Source organism: Apiospora aurea (assembly GCF_038362705.1).
Source record: "Apiospora aurea strain CBS 24483 chromosome Unknown utg000010l_segment0_segment0, whole genome shotgun sequence".
Taxonomy (NCBI): Eukaryota; Fungi; Ascomycota; class Sordariomycetes; order Amphisphaeriales; family Apiosporaceae; genus Apiospora; species Apiospora aurea.
In genome coordinates, this window is record NW_027117397.1 from 2,917,617 (window position 1) to 2,942,433 (window position 24,817).

At 52.6% G+C, this 24,817-nt stretch overlaps 7 protein-coding genes across 7 annotated transcripts; 3 read left to right on the forward strand and 4 right to left on the reverse strand.

Moving 5' to 3' along the window:
- Nucleotides 1–798: 798 nt before the first annotated feature.
- PG986_014888 (RecF/RecN/SMC) lies at nucleotides 799–4,627 on the forward strand (the record flags this gene model as incomplete). Its single annotated transcript, XM_066851110.1, has 4 exons — nucleotides 799–836; nucleotides 920–3,743; nucleotides 3,832–4,267; nucleotides 4,332–4,627. The coding sequence occupies 4 exons, from the start codon at nucleotides 799–801 to the stop codon at nucleotides 4,625–4,627; spliced, it is 3,594 nt and encodes a 1,197-aa protein (XP_066693348.1).
- Nucleotides 4,628–5,707: 1,080 nt separating this feature from the next.
- PG986_014889 (uncharacterized protein) lies at nucleotides 5,708–8,246 on the reverse strand (the record flags this gene model as incomplete). The annotated part of the gene is made up of 7 exons (XM_066851111.1): nucleotides 5,708–5,769; nucleotides 5,837–5,986; nucleotides 6,045–6,173; nucleotides 6,651–6,758; nucleotides 6,813–7,781; nucleotides 7,842–7,954; nucleotides 8,122–8,246. 7 exons carry the CDS (start codon nucleotides 8,244–8,246, stop codon nucleotides 5,708–5,710), a joined length of 1,656 nt encoding a protein of 551 aa, XP_066693349.1.
- A 1,060-nt stretch (nucleotides 8,247–9,306) lies between these two features.
- PG986_014890 (uncharacterized protein) lies at nucleotides 9,307–11,366 on the reverse strand (the record flags this gene model as incomplete). Its single annotated transcript, XM_066851112.1, has 8 exons — nucleotides 9,307–9,345; nucleotides 9,448–9,486; nucleotides 9,544–9,858; nucleotides 9,922–10,138; nucleotides 10,210–10,754; nucleotides 10,825–10,907; nucleotides 10,977–11,185; nucleotides 11,266–11,366. 8 exons carry the CDS (start codon nucleotides 11,364–11,366, stop codon nucleotides 9,307–9,309), a joined length of 1,548 nt encoding a protein of 515 aa, XP_066693350.1.
- Nucleotides 11,367–12,369: 1,003 nt separating this feature from the next.
- On the reverse strand, nucleotides 12,370–16,443 carry PG986_014891 (HR1 repeat- rho-binding protein; the record flags this gene model as incomplete). The annotated part of the gene is made up of 2 exons (XM_066851113.1): nucleotides 12,370–13,992; nucleotides 14,050–16,443. The coding sequence occupies 2 exons, from the start codon at nucleotides 16,441–16,443 to the stop codon at nucleotides 12,370–12,372; spliced, it is 4,017 nt and encodes a 1,338-aa protein (XP_066693351.1).
- Nucleotides 16,444–19,588: 3,145 nt separating this feature from the next.
- Nucleotides 19,589–20,555, forward strand: PG986_014892 (uncharacterized protein; the record flags this gene model as incomplete). Its single annotated transcript, XM_066851114.1, has 2 exons — nucleotides 19,589–20,372; nucleotides 20,449–20,555. 2 exons carry the CDS (start codon nucleotides 19,589–19,591, stop codon nucleotides 20,553–20,555), a joined length of 891 nt encoding a protein of 296 aa, XP_066693352.1.
- Nucleotides 20,556–21,940: 1,385 nt separating this feature from the next.
- Nucleotides 21,941–22,567, reverse strand: PG986_014893 (mitochondrial 54S ribosomal protein uL13m; the record flags this gene model as incomplete). The annotated part of the gene is made up of 2 exons (XM_066851115.1): nucleotides 21,941–22,459; nucleotides 22,547–22,567. The coding sequence occupies 2 exons, from the start codon at nucleotides 22,565–22,567 to the stop codon at nucleotides 21,941–21,943; spliced, it is 540 nt and encodes a 179-aa protein (XP_066693353.1).
- Nucleotides 22,568–23,434: 867 nt separating this feature from the next.
- On the forward strand, nucleotides 23,435–24,751 carry PG986_014894 (superoxide dismutase 1 copper chaperone; the record flags this gene model as incomplete). The annotated part of the gene is made up of 4 exons (XM_066851116.1): nucleotides 23,435–23,473; nucleotides 23,683–23,812; nucleotides 23,951–24,028; nucleotides 24,225–24,751. The coding sequence occupies 4 exons, from the start codon at nucleotides 23,435–23,437 to the stop codon at nucleotides 24,749–24,751; spliced, it is 774 nt and encodes a 257-aa protein (XP_066693354.1).
- Between the last annotated feature and the right edge of the window lie 66 nt (nucleotides 24,752–24,817).

The window sequence follows — 24,817 nt, forward strand, 5'->3', positions numbered from 1 at the left end:
TCGTACGGAGTATGTACTGTGACTCCAGGGGTCAATTAAAAACGAATAGTTGCAAGCAGAAAAGAGAAATATACAGAACCAAGCCAACGCCGCCGGCTGTCTAGTAGTAGGTAGGTGGCTTAGAAATGTCAAGAGTATAGCGGGGCCCCTGTCGCCGGTCAGAGGCCGAAGCAGCTGCGAAAGCACGCAATTGCGATTGAAGCAAGTTGCCGCCGCCCGCCTGTACCGAGTACTCTCACGGCTCACCTAACGTAACTCAATTGCGCGCCCCGCCAACAGCTCGGCCCAAAAATCACCTGGCATGCAAGATAGGTCCCAGTAGATAGGACCTGAGACCTGCCTAGCTGTCTGCCCGGCTGTACCTGAGCTGCTGAATTTGGTCTTTGGGCGCAAACTGCCTCCTGTAAGTGCTGCTAGCCCCAGTGTGGCTGGTAAATTTACCACTCAAACGCAAAGTAGCAGGGAAGCTACAGCTGACGGACGGGATCTTCCAAGGCTCCAAACCCCACGCCAGCCAAGCCAAACCGAAAAGGCCCGTTATTGATTCGCGATTTCGACGCGTCTCGTCGCTGCCGCTTTTTCGTCTTGGCGATTGATTGATTGATTGCCTTGCCTACCACGAGAGTAGTAGTAGCAGCACACCGCACGCACTCTTTAAACTATCTGCACCACCACATACCATGTCGAACACCCGCCAGCACTGAGTACGTCTACACTACATGCGATTTTGCGCGACACACTCTCCATCACACTTGCGACTAGTATCGCGCTGCCCGATTGGCAGCATCCGACGCGACCATGTATATTAAGCAGATCATTATCCAAGGCTTCAAGAGGTGCGCGCCGCCCCTCCACCAGGCCCAGACCCAGACTGGTGCTCCGTTCACAGCGCATGCATTGCATACTGATACACAAGCAGTTACAAGGACCAGACCGTCATCGAGCCCTTTTCGCCCGGCACCAATGTCGTCGTCGGACGCAACGGCTCCGGCAAGAGCAACTTCTTCGCCGCCATTCGCTTCGTTCTGAGCGATGCCTACTCCAATCTGGGTCGCGAGGAGCGACAAGCTCTTCTGCACGAAGGTTCGGGCTCTGCCGTCATGTCCGCCTATGTCGAGGTCATCTTTGACAACAGCGACGAGCGATTCCCCACCAACGGCAAGGAGGTCACTCTGCGGCGCACAATCAGTCTGAAGAAAGACGAGTGGTCAATCGATAAGAAGGCTGTCACCAAGAAGGAGGTCATCAACATGCTCGAGTCGGCCGGTTTCTCAAAGTCCAACCCCTACTATATCGTGCCGCAGGGCCGTGTCACCACCCTGACCAATATGAAGGAGTCGGAGCGACTGGCGTTGATGAAGGAGGTGGCCGGTACAAAGGTCTACGAGGAGCGCCGCACTGAATCTCTGAAGATCATGGCCGACACGAATCACAAGAGAGAACAGATTGACGCCTTGCTACAGTCGGTAAAGGACAAACTCGACGAGCTGGAAGAGGAGAAGGACGAGTTGCGCGATTACCAGAACAAGGACCGCGAACGAAGATGTCTGGAATACGCCTACTACCACCAGGAGCAGATGCTGGTCAACGATACATTGGAAAAGCTGGATGACGACCGCCAAAACGGCATCGACCAAACCGACGAGCAACGCGATGTGTACACCACTGGCGAAAAGGTCATTTCCCAGCTGGACTCGGAAATCCACAAGCTCCAGCAGCAATTGGAGCTGCTTCGGTTGGACAAGCGACAGCTGGACGAAGACCGAAAAGAGGCCTCCAGGGCAAAGGCCAAGGCCGAACTGGCTGTTAAGAGTCTGTCGGATAGCGCATCGGCACAACAGCAAGCGCGAGATCAACATGATGCTGAGATGGAAGAGGTGAGGGCGGCCATCGCTTCCAAAGAAGCGGAACTGGCGAAAATTACCCCGGAATACGAGAAGCGGAAGCGGAAGGAGGCGGAGATCAAACAGCAACTGGACCAGGCCGAGGCGAGCCGACAGCGCCTATTCACCAAGCAGTCGCGTAGCAGCCAATTTAAGACGAAAGCTGAGCGAGACGCCTGGTTGAAGAAGGAGATAGATGAGCTAAATATCACCCTAAGTCAACAAAAGGCCAATCTCCTGGACGCAGACGAAGAGGTGAAGGACCTGGAGAAATCCATCAAACAGCTGGAGACAGAAGTCGCAGAGCTTAGAGCCAGAAACGAAGGGTTCGGCGCCAAGCGAACGGCCCTAGCTGATGAAGTCGCCAATGCCAAGGATGTCTACGACAAGCTTGACGAGGAGCGAAAGCTGCTTCGTCGAGAAGACGACAAGCTGGAAACCATCCGAGAAAACTGCCGCGCCGAGATGGGTCGTGCCGAGAAAGAGCTCTCCCATACAATGGACGGTGCGACATCCCGCGGTCTCGCAAACATCCGGCGAATGCGGCAAGAACAGAACATTGAGGGTGCTTATGGCACATTGGCAGAGCTCATGACAGTGAGCGAAGCTTATCGGGTGGCTGTAGAACAGATTGCGGGCGCCAGTCTATTCCACTATGTGGTGGACAACGAACAGACAGCAACATATTTTGTCAACCAGCTTGAGAAAACACGTGGTGGCAGAGTCACCTTCATGCCCTTGAACAAGCTGCACCCTAGGCCGGCCAATCTCCCCAGAGCTTCGGATGCCGTCCCCCTAATCAGCAAGATCGAGTTCGACCCCCAGTTCGAGAAAGCGTTCCAACAAGTGTTTGGCCAGTCGGTCCTTTGTCCCAATCTGACTGTTGCTGGCCAATATGCCCGAACCAACAACGTTGACTGCATCACTCCCGAGGGTGATATCGCGGCGAAGAAGGGATCAATGACTGGTGGTTATATCGATCCAAGCAAGTCTCGTCTTGAAGCGGTCCGTGCCGTCAGTAAACTAAGGGACGAGTATGAGGAGCTTGTCAACCGGTCCTCTGATATTAGGAAAAACATCGAGAAGAAAGATCAAGAGATTACTCGTGCTACGGGCGAGCAGAAGAAGCTGGATCTGGAACTTAGCAAGATGGATAACGGCTACTCTTCCATGCTGGCAGAGCTCAATGCCAAGAACAACCAGATCATTCGGGAGCAGGACCGTCTCGAGGCCGCCATGAAACGTCGCGATGCTGTCGACAGGAACATGAAAGAGTTCGGCGAGATCTTGAGTGCCCACGAGGCAGAGTTGGCATCAGACTTCAAGAAAGCGCTGTCAGCTACCGAAGAGCGGCAGCTCGAAGACCTGAGTTCTACAGTGCGAGACCTGCAGAAGCAGTGGAACGACACCAGTAGCGCTCGTCGTGAAATGGAAGGGCGCAAGCAGATCCTCGAGGTCGAGCTGCGTTCGAACCTGCGTCTCAAGCTGGATCAGCTTACAGCCCAGGCTTTCGAGGGTGGCTCTTCTCGCGGAAGCGGCGATCTCAAGGAGGCCAGGCGCGAGCTTAAGAAGGCACAGACAGCCGCTACTGCGATTGAGCGCAAGATTCAAGCTACCGAAGAGCAGATAGATGCCGCCGCGGCGAGGATCGAGAACCTCGAGGAGCAGAAGGCCACCAAGGAGACCGAACAGCAAGCACTCGCGAGAGAGATTGCGAAGCAGCAAAGGAAGATGGAGAAGAGCATTCAAAAGAAGGCGCTACTCCAGGCAAGGGCTGCTGACGCTTCGAAGACTATCCGAGATCTCGGTGTGCTTCCCGAAGAGGCGTTTGACAAATACGAGAACATGACACAGGAGAAGGTACGTTTTCCCTACATGGAGACTTGAGGTCCATCGATTCAAAGGAAGTTACATGACAGCTAACTCGGTTGCTTTTTCAACTACGTAGGCCCAAGCCCGCCTCATGAAGGTCAAGGAGGCGCTCAAGAAGTACCAGCACATCAACAAGAAGGCGCTGGACCAGTACAACAGCTTCACGACGGAGCAGGACCGACTGCTCAAGCGGCGCAAGGAGCTAGACCAGTCGCAGGAGTCGATCGAGGAGCTCGTGGCCCACTTGGACCAGCGCAAGGACGAGGCCATAGAGCGCACCTTCAAGCAGGTCTCCAAGGAGTTCGCCACCATCTTCGAGAAGCTCGTCCCCGCCGGCCACGGCCGCCTCGTCATCCAGCGCCGCGCCGACCGCCGCATGGACCCCGAGGACTCGGACGAGGAGCAGCGTGGATCCATCGAGAACTACACGGGTGTCGGTATCAGTGTCTCCTTCAACTCCAAGACCCAAGACGAGCAACAGCGTATTCAGCAGCTGTCCGGTGGACAAAAGAGTAAGTTTTCTTCCGTATGCTCCTATGTTCGTATGAACAACAGTGGTCTAACAAGGAATAATAGGTCTTTGCGCCCTGTGCCTCATCTTCGCTCTACAACAGGCCGAATCCTCTCCTATGGTCATCTTCGACGAGGTGGACGCCAACCTGGACGCCCAGTACCGTACCGCCGTCGCCAGCCTGCTCGAGTCCATCTCCAAGGAGGCCGGCACCCAGTTTATCATCACCACCTTCCGTCCCGAGATCGTCCACGTCGCCGACAAGTGCTACGGTGTCCTCTTCCGCAACAAGAACTCCAACATCAACGTTGTCAGTACCGAGCAGGCGCTCGACTTCGTCGAGAACCAGGCCCCTCGGTAAAAGTATGTCTTCTTCTCCTTCAATGGCGAAAAGGACCAGGGGACGGGGAAGATAGGGAATAGTATTACCACACAAAATGCGAAAGGAGAGAGAAAGGCGCGAAACCATTCAGCATGTGCTGGGCTAATTGGCGAAGACTATTTTGGGTGACGTTTTTCTCGTTTGATACCTTGGTATTCAAACGGGGTGAGTAGCAAGAATGGGTGGACGGATGATGATGGGTTGATGGGCTTAGGAGTGCTTCTTCCTGGTTGTATATTAAAGGAAGGAGGATTGCTTTTTCCACAGCGACAATTGATTGAGAGTACTGGGATATACTTCGGCTTGAGTAGTGTTTCCCAGTTGCTATTCAGAATAACACAAACGTCCTGGCTTGACCAACGAGATGTAATCTTTCAATCCCTCTATGCGAACTCAAGCGTCATTGCAAGTCATGGTCACGACGATGGCAATTGTTGTTTTTTTGTTCATTAACAGTCATTGTTCTTAGCTATGTTATGCTAACTGTCCTGGCGGCATACCTTCGTCAGATCAAAAGCAAAGCCAGCCAGGAAATATCTACATCAACATATGGAACTCGGTTCAGACTCGCATTCTTGGTGTTGTACAAAGCCTCCAGTCTCGGCTCATTAGGCGAGTAGACTGATTAATAGCCTGATTTTGTTCATAAGCTTGGGTCAGTATGAGCCAAAGCCTCGGAAGTCTCAGGCACTCGAGTGTCCCCAGACGATGCTGTCGTGACATTGTTGCTTAGCGCAACCTGTAGTGTCCTCGCAAGCTAAATGGAGGGCCAGAAAAAGCAGAAAAAGAAAAGACGCTCAAATCCTCATGCTTCTGCGATGCTAGCGTGAAGACCTACCGAGCATGTCGTGACTCGGAGTCTCATCTCAGCGACGAGATACACACTGATGCAAAGGAGGTATTTTACCCATGTCTAAGAGCAACCAAAACAAAAACCTCTATCCTCGACGCCAACTTTTTTGCCGTTTCGTCTGTGAACGTGAAATGGAGTAGCAGTTCACGTGTCCTGCTTGTGGGTGCGGGTTTTACGGATTAATATACCGTGATGGCATCAGAGATTTACCATCGTCGGTTTCCTAGAGGCATATCATTAGCACCGGTGTGTCCGCCGCCACGATGACCTGAGTGTTACGTCAGTACGAGACTGATGGTCGACAAAGGGGTCTCGTTAGGGGAAAGAAAGCTTACCTCTACCGCCACGGCCACCTCCCCAGCCGCGACCACCGCCGTAGCGGCCGCCACCGCCACCACCGTACCGAGCCATCTCAGCGAGCTTGGGGTCAATTTGTTGCTTTGCTTCCGTCAAAACATTGACCAAGTCACGAGCCTGCTTCGAGTCTGGATTATTTGTTAGTAAACGAGTCATGGTAAGCATGTTGGGAAGGGTGTAACTCACTGTCAGTAGTGAACAGGGTGATGGCCGTGCCTGTTTGACCGGCACGGCCAGTACGGCCGATACGGTGAATGTAGTCCTCCGAGTTGTTGGGGTAGTCATAGTTGATCACGTGAGTGATGTTGCGCACATCTTGATTACATAGGTTAGCGTCATCATAGCAAGGGGATGTGTAGCAAATCCCAAAGACTGGTTATGTCTAAGTATATAGTTCCGTGCTTTTTCTCCTGGGAGAATGGGGACTGTCTGTTGCGACAACATGCCAAATGCCAGGCTTGGAGCAGATTCAATACGGCCCGGGTCCTCGGGGAGATTAGGAATTTTGGTTTACGACAGCTTGACAGAATCAAGGAATGCCAACAATTCCGCGCTTGTACCATGAAAAAAACAAGAGGTACAAGAACGAAACTCATGTATAACAGCACAGCGGCGGTCATATCATGAATCCCAGTCACCCATTGTGTATGAGAACCACGGAGCACGAAGAGGTCAGGCAAGTGCAGCGCAATCGAGAAAGCCCCTAGACATACATGAGAGTAAAGCACAGCGGATATAACACTGCTGGAAGTTGCTACGAGGGGAGGGGAGGGGGAGGGGAGTTTATCATACCGATACCACGCGAAGCCACATCGGTGGCCACCATGATGGGGCTTTTGCCGGTCTTGAACTGGTCAAGGACCCAATCACGCTCGTTCTGTTGCTTGTCACCGTGAATAGCTGGAAACAATGTTAGTCAAAGTAGATCGCAACAAGTGGAGAAGGGAAACGTACAAAGTGCTGGCCAGCCGTCCTGGCGAAGGAAGCGAGTAATGTCGTCAGCGACACGCTTGGTACCGACGAAGAGGAGACACTTGTTAGCCTTATCGTCCATGATCTTCTCGAGATGCTTAATCATCTTATCACGCTTCTCGCCCTCTGAAACAACCTCAACGATTTGAGTGATGCGGTGGTTAGCAGAAAGATCCATGGAACCAATGTTGACTTGGATGAAGTCGGTCTGGAACTCGGATGCCAGCTGGCGAACCTCCTTGGGCCAGGTAGCGGACCACATGAGGGTTTGACGATCAGGGCGAATTTGGCTGACAATCTTGCGAATCTGGGGTTCGAAACCCATATCCAACATGCGATCGGCCTCATCCAGGACGAGGTAGGTAACGCGGCGAAGGTTGGTCTTGCCACCCTCCAACATATCGATCAGACGGCCAGGAGTGGCAATGCAGACCTCGACACCCTTAGAAAGGTCGCGGATCTGGGGGCCACGAGGCACACCACCGTAGACACAGGTGTTTCGGATGCGAGAAGAGCGACCGAACTTGGAAATCTCCTGCTGAATCTGAACAGCCAGCTCACGGGTAGGAGCCAGGATCAGGACAATAGGACCATCGCCAGGTGCCAAAAGAGGCTGGGCGTTGATGTGAACGATAGCGGGAAGACAGTACGTAAGGGTCTTTCCGGAACCGGTCTCGGCAATACCAACAACATCGCGACCGGAAAGAGCCATGGGCCAACCCTGAGATTGAATGGCGGTCGGGGCAGGGAAGCCTTGCGCCTTCACTTCATCCATAACGTATCTGGGGAAACCAGCCTCGTCGAAGGTCTCGACAGGTGTGGGGATATTGCTACCGGCGACAGTGACCTGGTGGTCGCGTCGGAACCGGTCGATGTCGGCTTGTGAGCGGTTGGCAACAGCCTCGTCCTCCTTGTAGAAAGACTTCTCGAACTTGGGCATAGTGCTAAGGTCTGTTTGTTTTACATGTCAGTAATTGCGATGGCGAGGAATCGGATAGGAGGTTAACTCACCCCAGCTCTGCTTCTGTAAACCGGCGCCGAGGTTGGACATTCTGTCACCACCACCGCCGCCGCCGCCGTAGCCACCACCACCGTAGCCGCCGTTGGAGTAGCCATTGCTATCACTGTAATGATGAAAGTCAGCAAATGAACATGGACTCATTGAGTACGAACGATGTGAGATCCAGGCGAATCTCCAAACATGTCGCGATGGCTGGTCGCCATCACTCCCGTCGGACGCGAGCAGACACGGGGAACGCAAGGCAAAGAGAGGAAAGGAAGCACGACTCACCCATAGCCACCGCCACCGCCACCACCGTAGCCGCCGCCGCGAGAACCGTAGCGATCACCACCGCCGCGACCACCGCCGCCGCCGTAGCCACCACCGCCACCGTAGCCGCCGCCTCCGTAAGACATGTTGACGGAGTTGGGTATCTTGCGTGAAGCGTGTATGTGTGTGTTTGTGTTGTTTGGGAGGATGATATTGCCGCTCAGCGCAATCGGATTATTATGTGTTTTGATGTGGTTTGGGGATTCAGGTTTCGGAATCTGAGATTAAATCTGCGACGCGTTTTGATGCAGACGAAGTAGTGTAGAGACCGAAGAAAAAACCTGAAGGGACTTTTCTTTTAGAAGGAGAGGATGCGTGAAGGGAGAAAGAGGAAAGTCACACAAAAATGGGATGGAGATGGATGATGGGAGTTGGGTTTTGATGATGCCAACGGAGATTAGTTGAGCAGCGGCGAAAAGACAGGGAAGAGAAAAAAAATAGGCAATCGCTGCTTACCAGATTTTTTTTCTGCCATTGTTAGGCAGGTCCAATCGCGGTCTAGCTAGTCAAGAAGTGGGGCCCATGCACGAGTCCCTGATTGCTAGTCCAACCCAAGATAAGCTCGGTTGGTAGGTAGATTCCTGAGAAACCCCACCTGCGCACCTGCGCTGGCCCCAAGTCGGCATTGCCAGGCGACTTTTTCTAGTGGGTTCACTGCTTGTTAGGGGGGCAGCAGGCGATGAAGAGGATGAAAAAAAAGAGAAGAAAAAAAAAAACATGGACAACAATAGCCGCCCACTAGCATGCATGTGAATGGATCTGGTCGGTGAGCAGCAGAAAAAGAAGCTGAGCAAAGTCTCCGCCGCTTTCGGCAGCCGAAGCAAGAGAAAACACTGTCTTGTATTCGCAGGTTGCTTCCAGGTCATGTAGCAAGTACATGTATGTACCTAAGCACGCTCTCTGTATTGAATGAAAGGCCTATGCATGTGTGTGTGTGTGCAGGCGGCCAACAGTAAGTATTTACACGTATTTGGGCCGAGAAATCAAACATGCCCGCAAACACCACCGACGTGCTTCGCTGGTTTGGTTGATGTCTAAAATATCAAAAAGAAGGCCCTCGTACTCCATATCATGCGGGTGTCTATCCCCCATTGACCCTAAAAGAGACCATTCCCCAATGCCTAGTCCCTGCGGATCCGCGGACACTTATGCGGAAGGGAACATCTCCCAGAATCCAATCTCCATCTACCATCGCGCCCATCAGGTCAGTATATGTAATCTCGCCCTCACGCTTGCCTAGATCTAACATCGCTTCGGGATTCCGGGGGAAATAACGCAACAACTCACCTTGGTCCCATGTATGAAAATCTTGACCAGCTCCTCCACCTGCCCCAAGTTCAGCCCGCTGGCGTGTCTCTCCATGAGCGCACGGCCCGTCCTTACCGCCTCGACATAATCCTCGGCGACGTAGTTGCAGATCCACTTGTAGTACGTGTTGCCCTCACGTTTGGTTGCCAGGTTCTTCTCATCGTGGAGGGCCTGCCCGATGGCGCCGTAGCCGAGCAGGCACGGCGCCAACGCCACCTGCAACGCCAGCCAGTCTGACGACATGCCCACGTCCAGCACGTACCGCGTGTACGCCGTGCAGGCCTGGTGCTCCTCCGTGGCCTCGATCTGTTCCTTGGAGATGCCGAAGGAAGCGCAGTAGTCGAGGTGTAGGCTCATCTCGGTGTTGATGTGTGTCACGATTTTGGCTCCCTGGATTCAGCAGCTCTCCGTGATCAGTCAATGCCATCTCCTGACTCTGAAGTTGGCACCTACCGCAGCGATGTCTTCCATGCTCTTCGCCTTGTACGAAGCCAGCGCATTGGCTCGAGCAAAGTGGACAAGATACAGGTAATCTTGTATCAAGTAGTTCTTGAATGACTCTTGGGGGAGTTCGCCGCTTCCCATGGCGAGAACAAACGGATGGTTGACGAACTTATGCCACACGGGGGCCACATCAGGTCGGTCGAGGAGGTAGTCGACAAAACGGTCCCTATATAGTAAGAGCAGCCCATCAGCTTCACTAGTTCTCGCATACCTTGCTTCTTGGATGAAGGTACTCACGGCGCAAACGGTAGGGTGTACATAGAGTGAAAGTGGTTCAGAGGACCGTTACCCTCTCCGTAGCCAGGCGCAAATCGAATAGCCGCCTCGATGTATGCACAGGCGGCCTTGACAGCCTGTATAGGATGAAGCCCCATGGACAGGTTCGCTGCCACGGCCGACGCGAGCGAGCAGCCGGTGCCGTGGGTGTTCTTGGACTTTTGGTAGGCGCCCTTGATCCGCGTTACGCTGTCAGCGCTGACCAACACGTCATACACCAACTCCTTCTCTTCGTCCGTCTGGGCCACCGTGCCATCCGCCTTGAACGGCGTGTGGCCTCCCTTGACCAACACCCACTCCGGACCTAACTGGAGCAGGCTTCGGCCCAGTTCCTCCAGGTCATCGACGTTTCGGATCTCCGGGGGTTCCTTCCCGGGCAGGGTCAGGAGCTGCATCGCCTCCGGGATGTTGGGAGTAACGATGAAGGTCTGTGGCAGCAAAAGCTCCCTCAAGTCATGGACTGCCTCTGAAGGGAGGAGCTGTTTGCCAGTGGTTGCCACCATGACCTGAACTCTCCGTCAGCAATGCACCAAGTAGTGGCTTGCTGCACGACGAAAAGTCCTTCAACCAACCTACCGGGTCCAGAACTAATCTGTTCACATCGTAGCTTCCGAATGCCCTGGCTACCATAGCAATAGTCTCGGCTGAGGCCAGCATGCCTAAGCCACCCACAGGGGTTAGAGGCCAGACTTTCAATAGCACCGTCAATTTTCAGAGACAAGACTCACCAGTCTTGATGACATCGGGTTTGATGTCCTTGAACACAGCATCAATCTGCTCCTTCACGAAATCGGCTGGTATATGATAGATATCGTCAACCCCTAACGTGTTCTGCGCAGTCAATGCGGTGGTGGCTGTCATGGCATAGCAGCCGTGGGCTGCCAAGACCTTCTGGTCAGCCTCAAGACCCCTAGATTGCGTCTTAGCTAGCCCATCCCTAAATCAAAAGTTCCGAAGTCCGGTCTGCCCAGAACGAAACATCGGGGTGTTTGTCCGCAGAGGAGACGAATAACTTACGCGCCACCCGAACTGTCCGAGCCAGCGACCACCAAGACCCGGCCCCGAAGTTCGGGGTTGTGCGAGCTTGCCGGCGGAAGCTGCGTGTTACTCATACTCATGGCGACGTGAATGCAAGGTAATCTTGCCGGATGGATGATGTTCTACAAAACAAAAGACGGTGAATGGGTGAACGACCTGCTTCAACAATCAAATCCCAGTTGTCGAGATGCTGAGTAAGTAGGTAGCTATGTAGGTGACTGGACCAGCACTCCAAATGGGGTACGGAGGGAAGGTGTCACGGATGGGTGCGCTATGTAAGTAAGTTTCAGAGGAGCGCTTGTCCCGCCAGCAAGCGCTTCGGGTGTTTCGAGGCTTGATGTACGCTCCAAGCGACCCTAACAATGCCGATATCGAAGTCGACAACCCACCGTCGCTGCCTTCAGCCAACTATCTTAGACCATTAGCTCACGCCGAAGGTGAATCAATGGTACGATGTCCCTCCTTACGACGCCCATAGCGGGGATGAGTGGGGCATACGGAAATAGGGCGTTTCTGCCTCTGTGAATGGGTGCAATAATGTCATCAGTGTCGTCACGTTATCCGGTGTTTGAGAATCAACTACCTCTTAGGGCCGTGTCTGCAGGAACACTCAAGGCTTACTAGCTTCAGATTACCTAACATTTTTGAGACATGCACGCTCAAGTATTCGAACTGTCCCTGATATAGGTTCGCGCTCTCGTCCTCACTGGAGCTCAGAAAGAAGTTGGAAGCAGTTAACAGTAACATAATGTCACCCCCGAAACCCCCCCATACTAACGCCCAACCCACACTGCTTTTTTTCGCCTTAAGGTACCATTCCTGAGTGCTATCTACGCCCTGTGCCGTCCCTTTAATGCTGCTTGATCGAGTAATATACACACAGAGATAATCACGAAACTGCCAAAGCCCAACGCCTGCTGCTCTTCCTGGGCAACTCCAGCAGCACTATGCAGCCCCAATGACTTTCCATTTCCCAAATGCCCTAGGGGGAAACTCCCCATGAAACAAACTACTGCATCCCCATTGGAAATTCCCGCCGCTATCCAAAATCCAAGATCGATATGATAAATTGACCCAAGAATCTTAGATGGAAAACTTTTGTGTCGCAATGAAGTCCCTCTCGAGTTCCGCAGGGTCGCTGATGCTCCTCTGACGCTCCGTCTTCTGTTCATCGCCAGAGCTACTACTCTCCACCTCGTCTTCGCTTTCGTCTCCGTAGACTATGTTCCGCAGGACACTCTTGTCAAACAGCTCGATGATCATATGACGATCTCCCAGGCGGTAATGGTGGTTCTCGAGAAGCGAGTAAACTCGCTTGAAGAGCGTCGGTTGTCGGAAGCCGGGTATTTTCTTCTGCCTCAGAGTGAACAGCTCCTGTTTCGCTTTCTTGTATAGCACCATATTGCCCAACTCAATCATGAGCTCAAGGACTCTCTGATTGGTCTCATCAGGGTCCTTCATAACAGCGGGTGGCGATTGCACAATGGTCTTCTGCGTATCGGGCAACACCACAGAAGAAGCAGTCTCGTGCCTCCAGGGCTCAAAAGAAAGGAATTTGGAGAGGTCTTTCGGTAAGCAGAAACCAAGGGATGTGCCAAGAGGCGATGTATTGGAATCCCAGCCGAGCTCGGATAGGATCTCCAGTCCATGCACAGATCGAGAGATTAACCCGAGGACAAAGAAGGCCGTCCCTCGCAGACTCATCACTTCATGTGTTTCGGCAATCTTGACAATGTGTTCCACGACATCTGTCGACTCCAGGAAAGGGGCCCCGAGGTCCATGGATCCTACGTTGCCAACAGCCCACATGCATCCTTTGACCTTGGTGAGCGTCTCAGGGTCTTCAGCCTGCATGCCATAGTCTCGTATTGTAGACGCAAACTCCTCGAAATGCCCCTTATCTTCAAGGAGCCTGCATCCTTCCTTTGTGCGTGTCAGTTCACGATAGAAATGAGGCGGCACATGGCTATCATGGTCTGCCTCCATTTCATCCTCGTAGATGCTCAAGCGATGAGGCTGATCATCTGGATTCTCCAGAAACGACCTGGCGAGACTAGTTTCAATGAGGCTCACGTAAGAGTCATTACGTCCAAGGAACCAATCGTCCATCTCATTGCTAATGTAGTCAAGACCATCAAGATAATGGTATCCAATGGAAGTAGACAAGAACCGTAGGAGCAGGGGAGCCCCTATTTCACCCAAGTGATCTAGTGCTGGTCGACACTCCACGATGTACTCGAGTAGATGCTTGCTGTTGCACGCTTTCTCGAGAATCTTGACTGCAGTAGCGCACACCTCAACCTCGGGATCATAAAGTTGTGTTACCAAAAGCTGGATGGCCCATTTGGAATCAGAAACAATCTGTCCCGATGGAGTAACGCGCTGTTTGATGGCGTATTTTCGCAGCACATTGGTGGCATGGATTCGCATGTCTTTTGTGCCAGCCGTCAATGCCTTGGACAAGAGTACCCGAGGGTGGCCCTGGAGACTGTAGTCAAAGTTGGTCAATAGAATCTTGATCAAGTCTGGCCGTTGCTTCAAATCAACGATATGGTACATCATGTTGAAAATACGCCATCGTTCAAGTAGCTGCAGTCCCTTTGTATCGCCACTTAATACTCCCAACATTGGGAAGTACCCTGAGCAAAGAGTATCGGTGAGGTTGTCTTTCGCAAACATTGGGTATTGTGCAGTGAGGCCACTGGTCTTCAAAATGGTCAGTAGATTATTACAGTGGCTTGGTTAGGCTAAAGAACCACTTACTGGGTCGCATTGGGCCATGCACTCGGCAATTTGCCTCAGAAGCTTGTTGTCGGCCAGATATCTTGATCCTTCAGGGGTTTGCATCAAGGTGTGCATCAGAGCGCAGCCGACCCGAACATATTTCTGTGTAGTGCGGGTGCTTCTGTACGCAGAGAATCTATACTTGAAAGGCCTGTAGAAACTCATCACCCTCTTTACGAACTTTGAGGCTTTGATTGCTTCCTCGAGTCGCTTTCCGTTGGTCAGGGGCCCTTCAATGATGCGCAGGACAACATCCCAGTTCCACTTCAACGGGTTGGAACTGCCCAGCACCCCAGAGTCGATGAGTAGCTGGCGGAATGTAGCATCATCCGTGTTCAGCGAAGTGTTATTCTTTGGGCCATCCTCGATTGAACCGTGCTGTTCATTTGCGCTGCCCAACGACATATTGCCTTGAGAGAAATTTGTTGGCGACGATCGGTAGAGTGTCCTACTCACGCTGCTGATCTGGTAAACGACACCCGTGGCGTTGAAGCGGGCATCCTGTTTGAACTCAACAGCTGCAGAGAACAGCTCTGGCAATAATTGCAGTTCACTACTCCAGTCCGGTGGCAGCAAGCGACTTGCAAGTTTTAGGACCTCGCCAATCAGGAGTGTCGTCTTCCTTTTCAACGGAGGGTTCCCATTATCCTGGGCAACCTGCAGAAGGTTATGCATCATCCCAGCTTTGACTAAAATAGCCAACAGCAGTGCAGTATAGTGCTCCACAAAGTTTTGTTCGGCACCCTCATCTTCATACATGGAGTCCCCTTTGGCCACTGTGGTGGACTTCAAGGTTGCCACTCTGCCGTAAGTCGTTAGGCGCCTTCCAGCAAGGAACGATGTTGCCCAGGCAGGAGGTTTGATGCGAAGGAGGGAAAAGAGCAAGTCTATCACCGTCTCACGCAGCGCAGGGTTCGGTATGATCAAGCTTGAGACCAGAGACCCGATGGCTCTGTAGTTGTGCATAGACAATGTCATGAGTCCCGACCAGGATTTTAATGCGGTCGAAATGGCTCTGGAATTCTGTTTCACCACGTTCTCGTATGAAAATAACGCGTCGGTGAACGCTGTGAACATGACCTCGAGTTCGTATCCCGCTCGCAGATATTTGCGTGTTTGAGGGGCATCCAGCAGGTATAGCAGGGCAGAAGCCAAGGATTCCGGTGACTTGTATGTTCCCTCGGATAGGGCCTCGGACAGCGGTGAAATGCCTCCGCACGCAACAAGTAGAGCAGGATCTCTCAGGAGAATCTCTGCCAACGTCTCGATACAGATAGGACGTAGCCTGTCATCTGGATGCTCGGCGACTGAAGCAATGGTCCTGACGACCGCTCGAGAAATCTCTCGAATCCCGTCTTTAACGTCGAGGAATGCCCGCACGAATTTGAGAGCTTGTTCGCGCTCTACGTCCGCTTTTCGATCCTTGGCTAATGATACCACCACCATATAGTCGGTATTGAGGCTACGGATCTTCTTGAGCGAGGAGACGTCAGAGATAGCGTACCGAATCATGCGATAGCCTGCTGCCACAACCTCTCGGCTGTCGCTTAATAGCATCACTTGCATCCGGTCTCCAAAAACAGACCATACCAAGTCATACTTTAGGGTGGGGTACCTCTTGAATAGATCGACAAGGCTGTTGGCACGCCCTACGTAGAATTCCGGAGTCAGCCCTTCCACTTCGAGTGCTTGCAATATTTCAGCAAGGGAGAAGCTTGGCGACTGTTCTGTGTTGTTGTCCTCATAATCCGACCCCGCGCCACTGCGGGATGCGCTAGGAGGTGGTGACCGTACGCCGTTATTCTGTAACAGACCCTCATTGCGCGCTCTCGTCGGTGTGACCGGTGAGGCCTTTTGGCGCTGGGCATCCGCAAGCTTCTGCCGGAGATCTTTGATTCTCAGGTTCGACGAGTTGAGCTCTGCTTCAACGCGAGTTCGCTGCTCCTTGGTTTGTTTGGCCTTTTTGATGTTCAAAGCTTCAAGGAGGTTCTCGCTTCCTTCCTTGATCTTCATCTCCCGGCCCAGTGCCTCCTTGATTGTACTGATCGTCTGATCAGCTGTCGGTCCATCGTCCTCCTCCAACTTTTCGAGGTTATAAACGTCCGCTCGCGAACCGGCCCTTGATGCCGTTATCTGGCTTCGCAATTCTGAGCTGAAGCTTCCTGGCGCCGGAGCTGGGTTGAGCGACGTGCCTCCTCGTGCTGCGTAAGTCGAAGCCGAGCCGGCAATATTCCTTCCACCATTTGTGGAGGGTGGCTGGAGTCCATCACGGTCCAGACTTGGGCGACCTGTCGCAACTGAAGAAGCTGCCGATGTACCTGTTTGGGGTGGTGCCAGAGACTTCTGGTTTGGCGTAACTGAGGTGCTCAGCATTGTGTAAGACCCAACCTGCTGTCCACCATGTGGGACATTCGCCAAGGACAGCTCATTCGATATAAGGTTGCATATGGCTTTCGAAGACAAGGCGGGTACCCGGGGCTCTATGAGTGCTCTGCTCTATGTCTTTGTTGAGGGGTAATCGCTGCCTTAGGTTTATAAGGCCAGGGTATATCGCTTCACTCTGGAGAGTGGTCCTAATCGCAGGGGCTGTCGTAGGTCGGGGTAGAAGTGTTGGCCGCTGGTGAAGCAATAGGTGCAGAGCAAATGCGATTCTGCTTGGCGAAGAGTCGCGCTCGTATCGACAATCGCGTGCAGCCTAGCTAGTATTGCCAAAAAGGTGAAGGAGCAGCTGCAGAATAGGGTGAGGCGGTAGAGAGAAGTGGAAGCGACGTCTGCGACTGCCGAATGCACAGAAACGACACCCTGCTATCACTGGAGGGTCCGGGCAGACTGTTTGTTACTACGGTCGCGATTGCGATAGAACAATGCCGGCTCTTGCACAGCTGAAGGACTCGAGAAAATGCCCCGTCACGAAGGCGGTTGTACGATCCCGTCAATATTAAGGCTATAGGTACGGTATGCTGAGTCGGGGTCGGTCGCAAGTGCGTAAATCGATTGTCGCTGGAGGAGGTGCCTAAGCAGTAACAACGCCGATTGCCAGCTGACAGGCTTAAGTCACGATATAACAGCAGCAGTGGGATCTTGTCGGTGAAGGGCAATTCGATTGGATGTTGCAAGTCGACCGCAGCAGCGACTGGATCTCGCGTCGCTGCAAAAGTAGGAAGATTGTGGACCTGGAGCCGTCGAGGTCTGTATCAGAACGTGGGAGTGGGATCCAGCGCAACTCAACTTGTGCAAGTCACAGCAGTCTCCTCCAAACGAGTGAGTGTCCTTTGAGCCAGAACCGGGTGCGATCGAGAACCAAGCCTCCTTGCACTTCTCACAGGGACGATTGGCGTCAAGGGTCTATAGAGATGTAGGAAATGAGGAGAATGGGGCATGGCAGGATATCATTTCCAGCGCATCTGTGCAAAGCTTTGCGCCATGGTTATCAGAATTGAACCTTGGGTCTTGATCCGATGTCTCTGATGCAGTTTAGGTACGCAGTCAAGCAGTGCGCCCGCCTGCCAGCGTTACAGGGTGCCGAAGCTGATTCAGCGACAGGGGTGCTTTCGGGCGACACTGGGTTGGTTGGTGACCTCACTTGCTCACTTGCTCACTCACGAGTACCTAACGACACTACGCTAACCCTGCACCTACCAATCCGACAGAATCCCCAGCATGTTTCACAGGGCGGCTCCAAATGCACCATGCAAGCAGGCTCCCTTCAGGAATCAGGAGTCATAAGTGCTGTCAATCCAAGTGCATGTGGTTGCTCACCAATAGCAATGGTATTTATAGGGCATTTGGATGGACCCTGATACTCAGAGGGTAGGCCGTCCATGTACAGAAGAAGCCAAGTACATCTTATGCCGCAGACCATCATTAGTTATCCCATGCCAGCAAGCTCCAGCTATCATGAACTAACAGTCTAATAAATCCCCAAACCCAAGACATGGTAGGTAGAACATATGTCGGGCTCATTTTGCTATTGCCAGGTATGTCCTGGGCATTCTAATACAATGGTTCATCCAGATAATATAGAACTTATTTTCCTTGTGATTATCATCTGTTCTACAGTGACGTTGAAGTTGTTGGTACCCTCTTCACATTCATAATGCCAACGAGCCGGCCACTTATATGAGAGCTTGCCAATGGATCATGCCACCCCAGTATCACAAGTGTACCAATACATATGTACCATCGCTCCTCGGCCAAGGTTACCTGCATCAGTCCTAGTATGTAGGTCAATGTTGGTAAGAGGAGGTGCATGCTCTGATCGGGCTCAGCAAAGGGTGAAGTGAAGTGAAGTGATAACCCTCCGGATATGTGTAGCAGTGCACTTCGAGACGACGAGACAATTGTGGGAACGGCATCGCCACTTATCTTTCCCTGGAGGCATTAGGAATACTTATTGACAATGGGGAGATATATAGGTCCGGGTGTGGAGGACGAAGTCGTACGACCTCAAAGTCAAGCTCCAGATCCAGATCAATATTGATAATAGGCTTGGCTTTAATAGAGGCTCTTTGAGACCCTTATTTTCGCTCTGCGTGACCAACCCCGCAATTGAATGGTCGGGTTGGTTGGTTCTCGGAATAGGTACAGCAGTGCTTACACCAGAACTTAGTACACACACACACACACACAGGGTCAGTTGCTACGTGCCTCAGGGGATCGATCGTCTTCGGATTTTGCCAGATTCGTAAGTCCTCAAAGAGCCGTTCGAAGTGCCCTGGGCTGGGGAAAGTCGGCTGTATCAGGTTTTCTACCACGAACAAAGTGCCCGTATGCCATCGCCTATCAAGCAGTATTCCGTTCTGGCATTGACTGATAAGCTCAATACCAACCCTGGTAGAGGTCAAGAGTTAATGGCAGGACAACCCCAGTCCTAGTCGGTGGGAGAGCCGAGTGGGGTCGGCCGTGCAGCATGAACCATCACCAGCTCCCAAGTCCGAAGGGGGTAATCGGCGTCCTCCGCGTATCGAGCGGTTTTCTGTGCTCACTTTCCTCAAGATCGACTCTGTCTGTAAGCCATTTGCCCGCAGCAGGGCAGGAAAAAAGAGGGAACCTCCATGTTTAGCAGGCAAGTAACTTAGTCCTACCTTTCGGCAACTAGCGGTTAGCCGCTGCTCGTGGCGTCCTCCGCTGCTCACTTCGCATGGGGGAAACATATACTCGTATCAAGATATAAAACATTGCGCTGCCCTCCATCCGTCTGAACATGCTCGTTAGCCCGTCACATATTACATACAGACATCAGTAGCATCCGCATTTGTCATTCCTTTGCACCAGCTGTAGAGTACTGAGTTCTTTGTTGTCGTCGCCACCGCTCGCTATCCGGAGATACCCGGCAAGCTTGACATCGCACTTGCTTCACACGAGGTTGATACCTACATTTGGCCCGTTGCTGCTGCTGCCGCCGCCGAGTGCGCAACTTCTAGAAGTAGTCTTTTGAGATAAAGAGCATCTACCTCTCCTTGTTTTGCAAACTTACTCAGCCTTCTTGCAGAGAATCATCAACACGCAGAAACCAGAAATGGCTCGTCTAGATTCCGCAAGTTACGGCAAGGACAACGTCCGGGTGTTCAAGCGCGAGCGCGACCCCGCGACGGGCGTCGAGACGCCCTCGGAGCTGCTGGTGTGCTGCCTACTGGAGGGCGACATTGACGTCTCGTACACGCGGGCGGACAACGGGCCCGTGGTGGCGACGGACTCGATGAAGAACACCATCTACATCAAGGCCAAGGAGTTCCCCGTCAACCCGCCGGAGCTGTTCGCCGCCAAGCTGGGCCAGCACTTCCTCGACACGTACCCGCACATGACGGCGGCCAACATCGACATCGTCAAGTACCGCTGGGCGCGCATGCAGGTCGACGGCAAGCCGCACCCGCACTCCTTCTACCGCGACGGCAACGACACCCGCAACGTGCACGCACGCGTCTCCCGCGCGGACGGCGTCGAGATCCGCAGCAGTATTGCGGGCTTGCTGGTGCTCAAGAGCACCGGTTCCATGTTCCACAGCTTTGTGCGCGACGAGTTCACCACCCTGCCCGAGACCTGGGACCGCATCCTATCGACCGAGGTCGACGCCGCCTGGAAGTGGAAGAAGTTTGCCAGCGTCAAGGACGTCGAGGACAAGCTGGCTGTCTTTGACAAGGCCTACGACGACGCTCGCAACATCACCTTCAAGACCTTCGCCGAGGAGAACAGCCCCAGCGTCCAGAATACCATGTACGTCATGTGCGAGAAGATCTTGGATGTTGCCCCAGAGACGGAATCGGTTTCCTACGCGTTGCCGAACAAACACTACTTCGAGATCGGTAAGTTTAACAATGATGGTTCTACGCCCTTTTCGTTAAAGGTGTGATAAGAAATATCTGCTAACCACCACATTAGACCTGTCGTGGCACAAGGGAGTCAAGAATACCGGCAAGGACGCCGAAGTTTACGCTCCCCAATCAGGTCCAAATGGTCTGATCAAGTGTGAAGTCACTCGTGATTAAGATGTACAGATACCTTCCCCAATTCATCATGACCTGCTATGCGACCTTGCTATACCGCGGTGCTGGTGGCTAGGTGATAATCAGATAGGTCGGATATATGAATTCGGAGTTTTACGACATTACGCCTCAAGTCTACAATGCTTGTTAGCCCCTCAGATTACCTGAATAGATTGATTGTTAGTTAAAGAGAATACAACAGCGATGCCACCCCTAAGGAAGAAAAAATGACTTTTTGCTGCTCGTGCTCCAAGGCCAGTCTACAGGATGGTATGGCAGCGATTTGTCACACGCTCGATGTAGAAAAACACCGAAAATCCCAGTGAGGGTATTGATTCCATATTATTACTGCCGTCGAGTCAAGTTACTCCTATCAATCGAAATATCGAGACTCGGGATGACGTGGTAGGTATATCATTTGGATCAAGACGAGAAAAATAGCCCACATTGTACATCAAGTCGAAAGGTTATGAGCCTCCCGAATTGGTTCTGACAAGACATATACCAATGTACAGATTGAGTCCATCAGTCGGCCGTCGGCTTTGGGCTCAGTGGTACATTCAAGTTCCTGTTCAAATATCAGAAACACAAATTAGGTTTATCTACATGTAGCTACGTCTCGAGATCATATTTTCTTATGTGAAGCCCAATTTATGGGCTGTGTATCCAGCGTATATCTGGCAACGAATACGGGTGAGAGTATAGTTGTGGCCTCTTTGAAGCTCCTTTTACCTGGAGTCTGGCAATATGATTACCACTTAAAGTGACGAGAGCACACGATGACATATGGCAACAGATGAGCTGTGGCTTGCAAAGCATTGGCGGTCTCCTGGATGATAACAGACATCACGGTCTTGATAAGCTGGCTAAGCATTTCTTGGTATCAGCATGCAGTTTATTGGAAATGTATGAAGCTGGCATCAAAAACACATCGGTATACTTCCAATCCATATGTAAGTACTTCAGGACCATGAGGGATATATCGATTGCGAGAATCGATAACAAAACGAGGGCAACTCTTTCCTAATGTCATTGCCAGACCGGCATTCAATGTACACCAGTCGTGTTGAGAAGCACCATGATAATAAACGGGCTCTCAAGGTATGTATCCCCAACTCTGAGGAGTACAACGGCCTTCGAAAGGGCAATGGTTTTACTCGTTATTTTTTGTTATTACAAACTCTCGAGTGATGTTCTTCTGCAGCAGCCGTACTGCGTACGAACTCATGAATATACAGTATATATGTACAAGCCAGGTCGTTTAATCATTGGGACCCGGTCTTAATTCTTTAGCTCGAGATCCAGGACGTTCTCATTGTGGTCTCCCTGAAAACCTCCTCCCCACAACCCCCGTTATTCATCATCATTTCCTTCCCAGCACCCGTTCCTCATATCCTCTGGGCGTCCGACTCCCGAATCGCCTTGGCCACCTCCTGCCAGCCCTCCTGGCCGACCGGGACGCCACCGAAGCGCATAAGGTTGCTCTTGTAGGGGTGCGCGGCGCCCTCAAAGGCCTTGAGGCGGGCGAGGCGCTTATCGCGGAGACGGTTCTTGGGAAGCATGCCGCTGACGGCCTTGCGGAGGACCTCGGCGCCGCCGTACTTGGCCATGAGCACGTCCATGGTGACGCTCTTGAGCGAGCCTGGCTTCGTCGAGTGGCGGTAGTACGTCTTCTGGTACTTCTTGCGGCCCGTGACGTGCAGCGCCGCGCAGTCAGTCACCACCACGTAGTCGCCGCAGTCCGTCGAGGGGTCCCACGTCGGCTTGTGCTTGCCCATCAGGATCGTCGCGATGCGCGAGGCCAGCCGGCCCAGCGCGGGGGGCGTCACGCCCGGCTGTGTCGACAGGGTTGGGTGCGGCGCCGAGGCGGAGACGTGGTGCCAGACGCGAGAGTAGGAGAGCTTGGTCTATTCAATTACCGCCCGTTAGTATCAGTATTCAAAACCCCGAAGAGCCAGGTTCTAGGTGGGTTTCGGAGGAAAGGTACTACTGACCAGCCCGATTGTTTGCGACATGATTGCTGGTCTGAGGGAGCTTTCCCCTCGCTCAGTCTAGCTTTCCCAATGCTATAGGTGCTGAGGAATTGGCGATTGAGAGACCTTGGCAATCTCTACTCGCAGCAGAAGGGAGGGCGTCAATGGCGTTGCGTACGTATCGACTTGTCGTGATATCGGGCCCTTAACCCAGAATGTCGACCAGCTCCAATCAAAATTTCGATATTCGGTAAAGATCACGTGCCAATCAATTGGAAGCAGCAGAAGTCGGGGGTCGGCCAGTCGGCTTCAAGTGGGCTCCGCTCCGGGGGTTGTTGGAAAGTCAAAAATCACTTGTAACTTGGCTGTGTGTGAGGGTTTGATCAGTTGAATGCGACTTCATCAGATGCACTCGGCAGCAACTTCCTATACGATGCGACGCCTTCAACACCCGCTCGAAACTCGCTCATTTGCAAAGACCATCACCGCGTTACCTATTTCATTGCTCTATGGATTGTCTTCTTGACGCCGAAACAATTGCAATCATTGTTGGATCAAAATTCAGGCATTGGGAAGAAATACGCTCCTGATTTCAAAGCAGTCCCTTATTAGTCAGTGGCGGTAGCCAATCCGGCTTCGTCGATTTGGCCCCAGGTAAATCGTGATACTTATTCGGAGCTCTATTTCTACTGCGCTCGGTTCCCTTCTACCGTGATATGCCCAATGTTCATTAAACATCTCCGCAATATTACTTTCCGCTCCGTAGCTACCGCGACCGGCTCCGCGTCTTTCGTCTTCTTTACAGCATCGTACTTCCACAACGTCCACCGTGAACACAACCAGCTACATCGCCATAAGCTATCGAATCCGCCCGCGGTACCCCGCCAATCACAGCAATCCGATCTCAAAATGGCCGCCGCCAACCAGAAAGTGAAGGCGCCTTTTCAGGTGCGTATACTTGCCTTCCTCCTTCCACTTTATTCAAATCCCGTCTTCCGGTCTTTAGGCTTCTACTTGTTTGTTATGCAGCAGCAAAGAGGTGGGAGAGGACCCGAGATTCTTACACATCAGGACGAATGGGAGAGAGAAAAAAGGGAAAATGGTCGGCGTTCAGGCTGCAGCTTGTGCTTAAAGCTGATGAAACTCGAAACGTTCAGACCCTCTTCAACGTCCACATGACATGTGACCACTGCATCAAGGCCGTTTCAGACTCGTTGTACAGCCTCGACGGAGTTACGAAAGTTGATGCAGACCTCAAGGATCAGCTAGTAACCGTTGAAGGGACTGGTAAGATCGCCCATCGCTGATGTCACCGATCACCTCGCACATACCACCCGCGCTCTCGTCCCGCTTTCGGACGACCGCGACGGGCTTGCAGAGGAAGGATTCTTGGTCAGTCGCTAATCGACATATCTCAAACCGCAGCTGCTCCATCGGCCATTGTGAGTGCTATCGAAGCCACAGGTCGGGATGCCATATTGAGAGGATCTGGCGCCCCAAACAGTAGGTGCATGGAACGGTTCTTTTCTCCCAGCACAACACCCCATATCCTCAAAGGCTTGTCTAAGGGATAGGGGTCCTGCCTCGGATCCCTTCCGCGTTCTTTTTTTTCTTGCTTCGGACGGTTGGGGATCTCCACGAGGATCGACTGTGTTGCAGTTTGCTGACTTGCGACTCCTCGTTCCATCGAAATCTGTAGGCTCAGCCGTTTGCATTCTCGAAACATTCCACGAGGACGGGAAGGCTGAGGCAACGCCAGACGACGGCAAACAAAGGGAAGTTAGGGGTCTTGCGCGCATGGTGCAAGTCTCCCCGGATACGACCCTGGTCGATCTCACATTACATGGAGTCGATGCGGGCAAATACACAGCTACCATCCGTGCATATGGCGACTTGAGTGACGGTGCAGCAACGACAGGACCTATCTGGGCCGGAGGTAGCGAAACCACTCAGCCTAGGGGCCTGCTTGGGTCTCTCGAGATTGGAAAGGACGGAAAGGGCGCCGTGTTCCTAGACCACCCCTTCCAAGTTTGGGAAGTTATTGGTCATTCCATGGTGGTTTCTCGTCAAGATGCTAGTGAGGGTCTACAAAACGACGAGAATACCGTCGTCGGAGTCATTGCAAGAAGTGCAGGCATGTGGGAAAATCTGAAGCAGGTTTGCTCTTGCTCCGGCAAGACCCTCTGGGAGGAGAGAGTAGACGGAGTCGCTAAGGGCATGATCTAAGTATAGTCGTGACATGCTAGAGAACGACAGCTAGGCAGTCTGCCTGGACTGCTAGATGAGACCCCA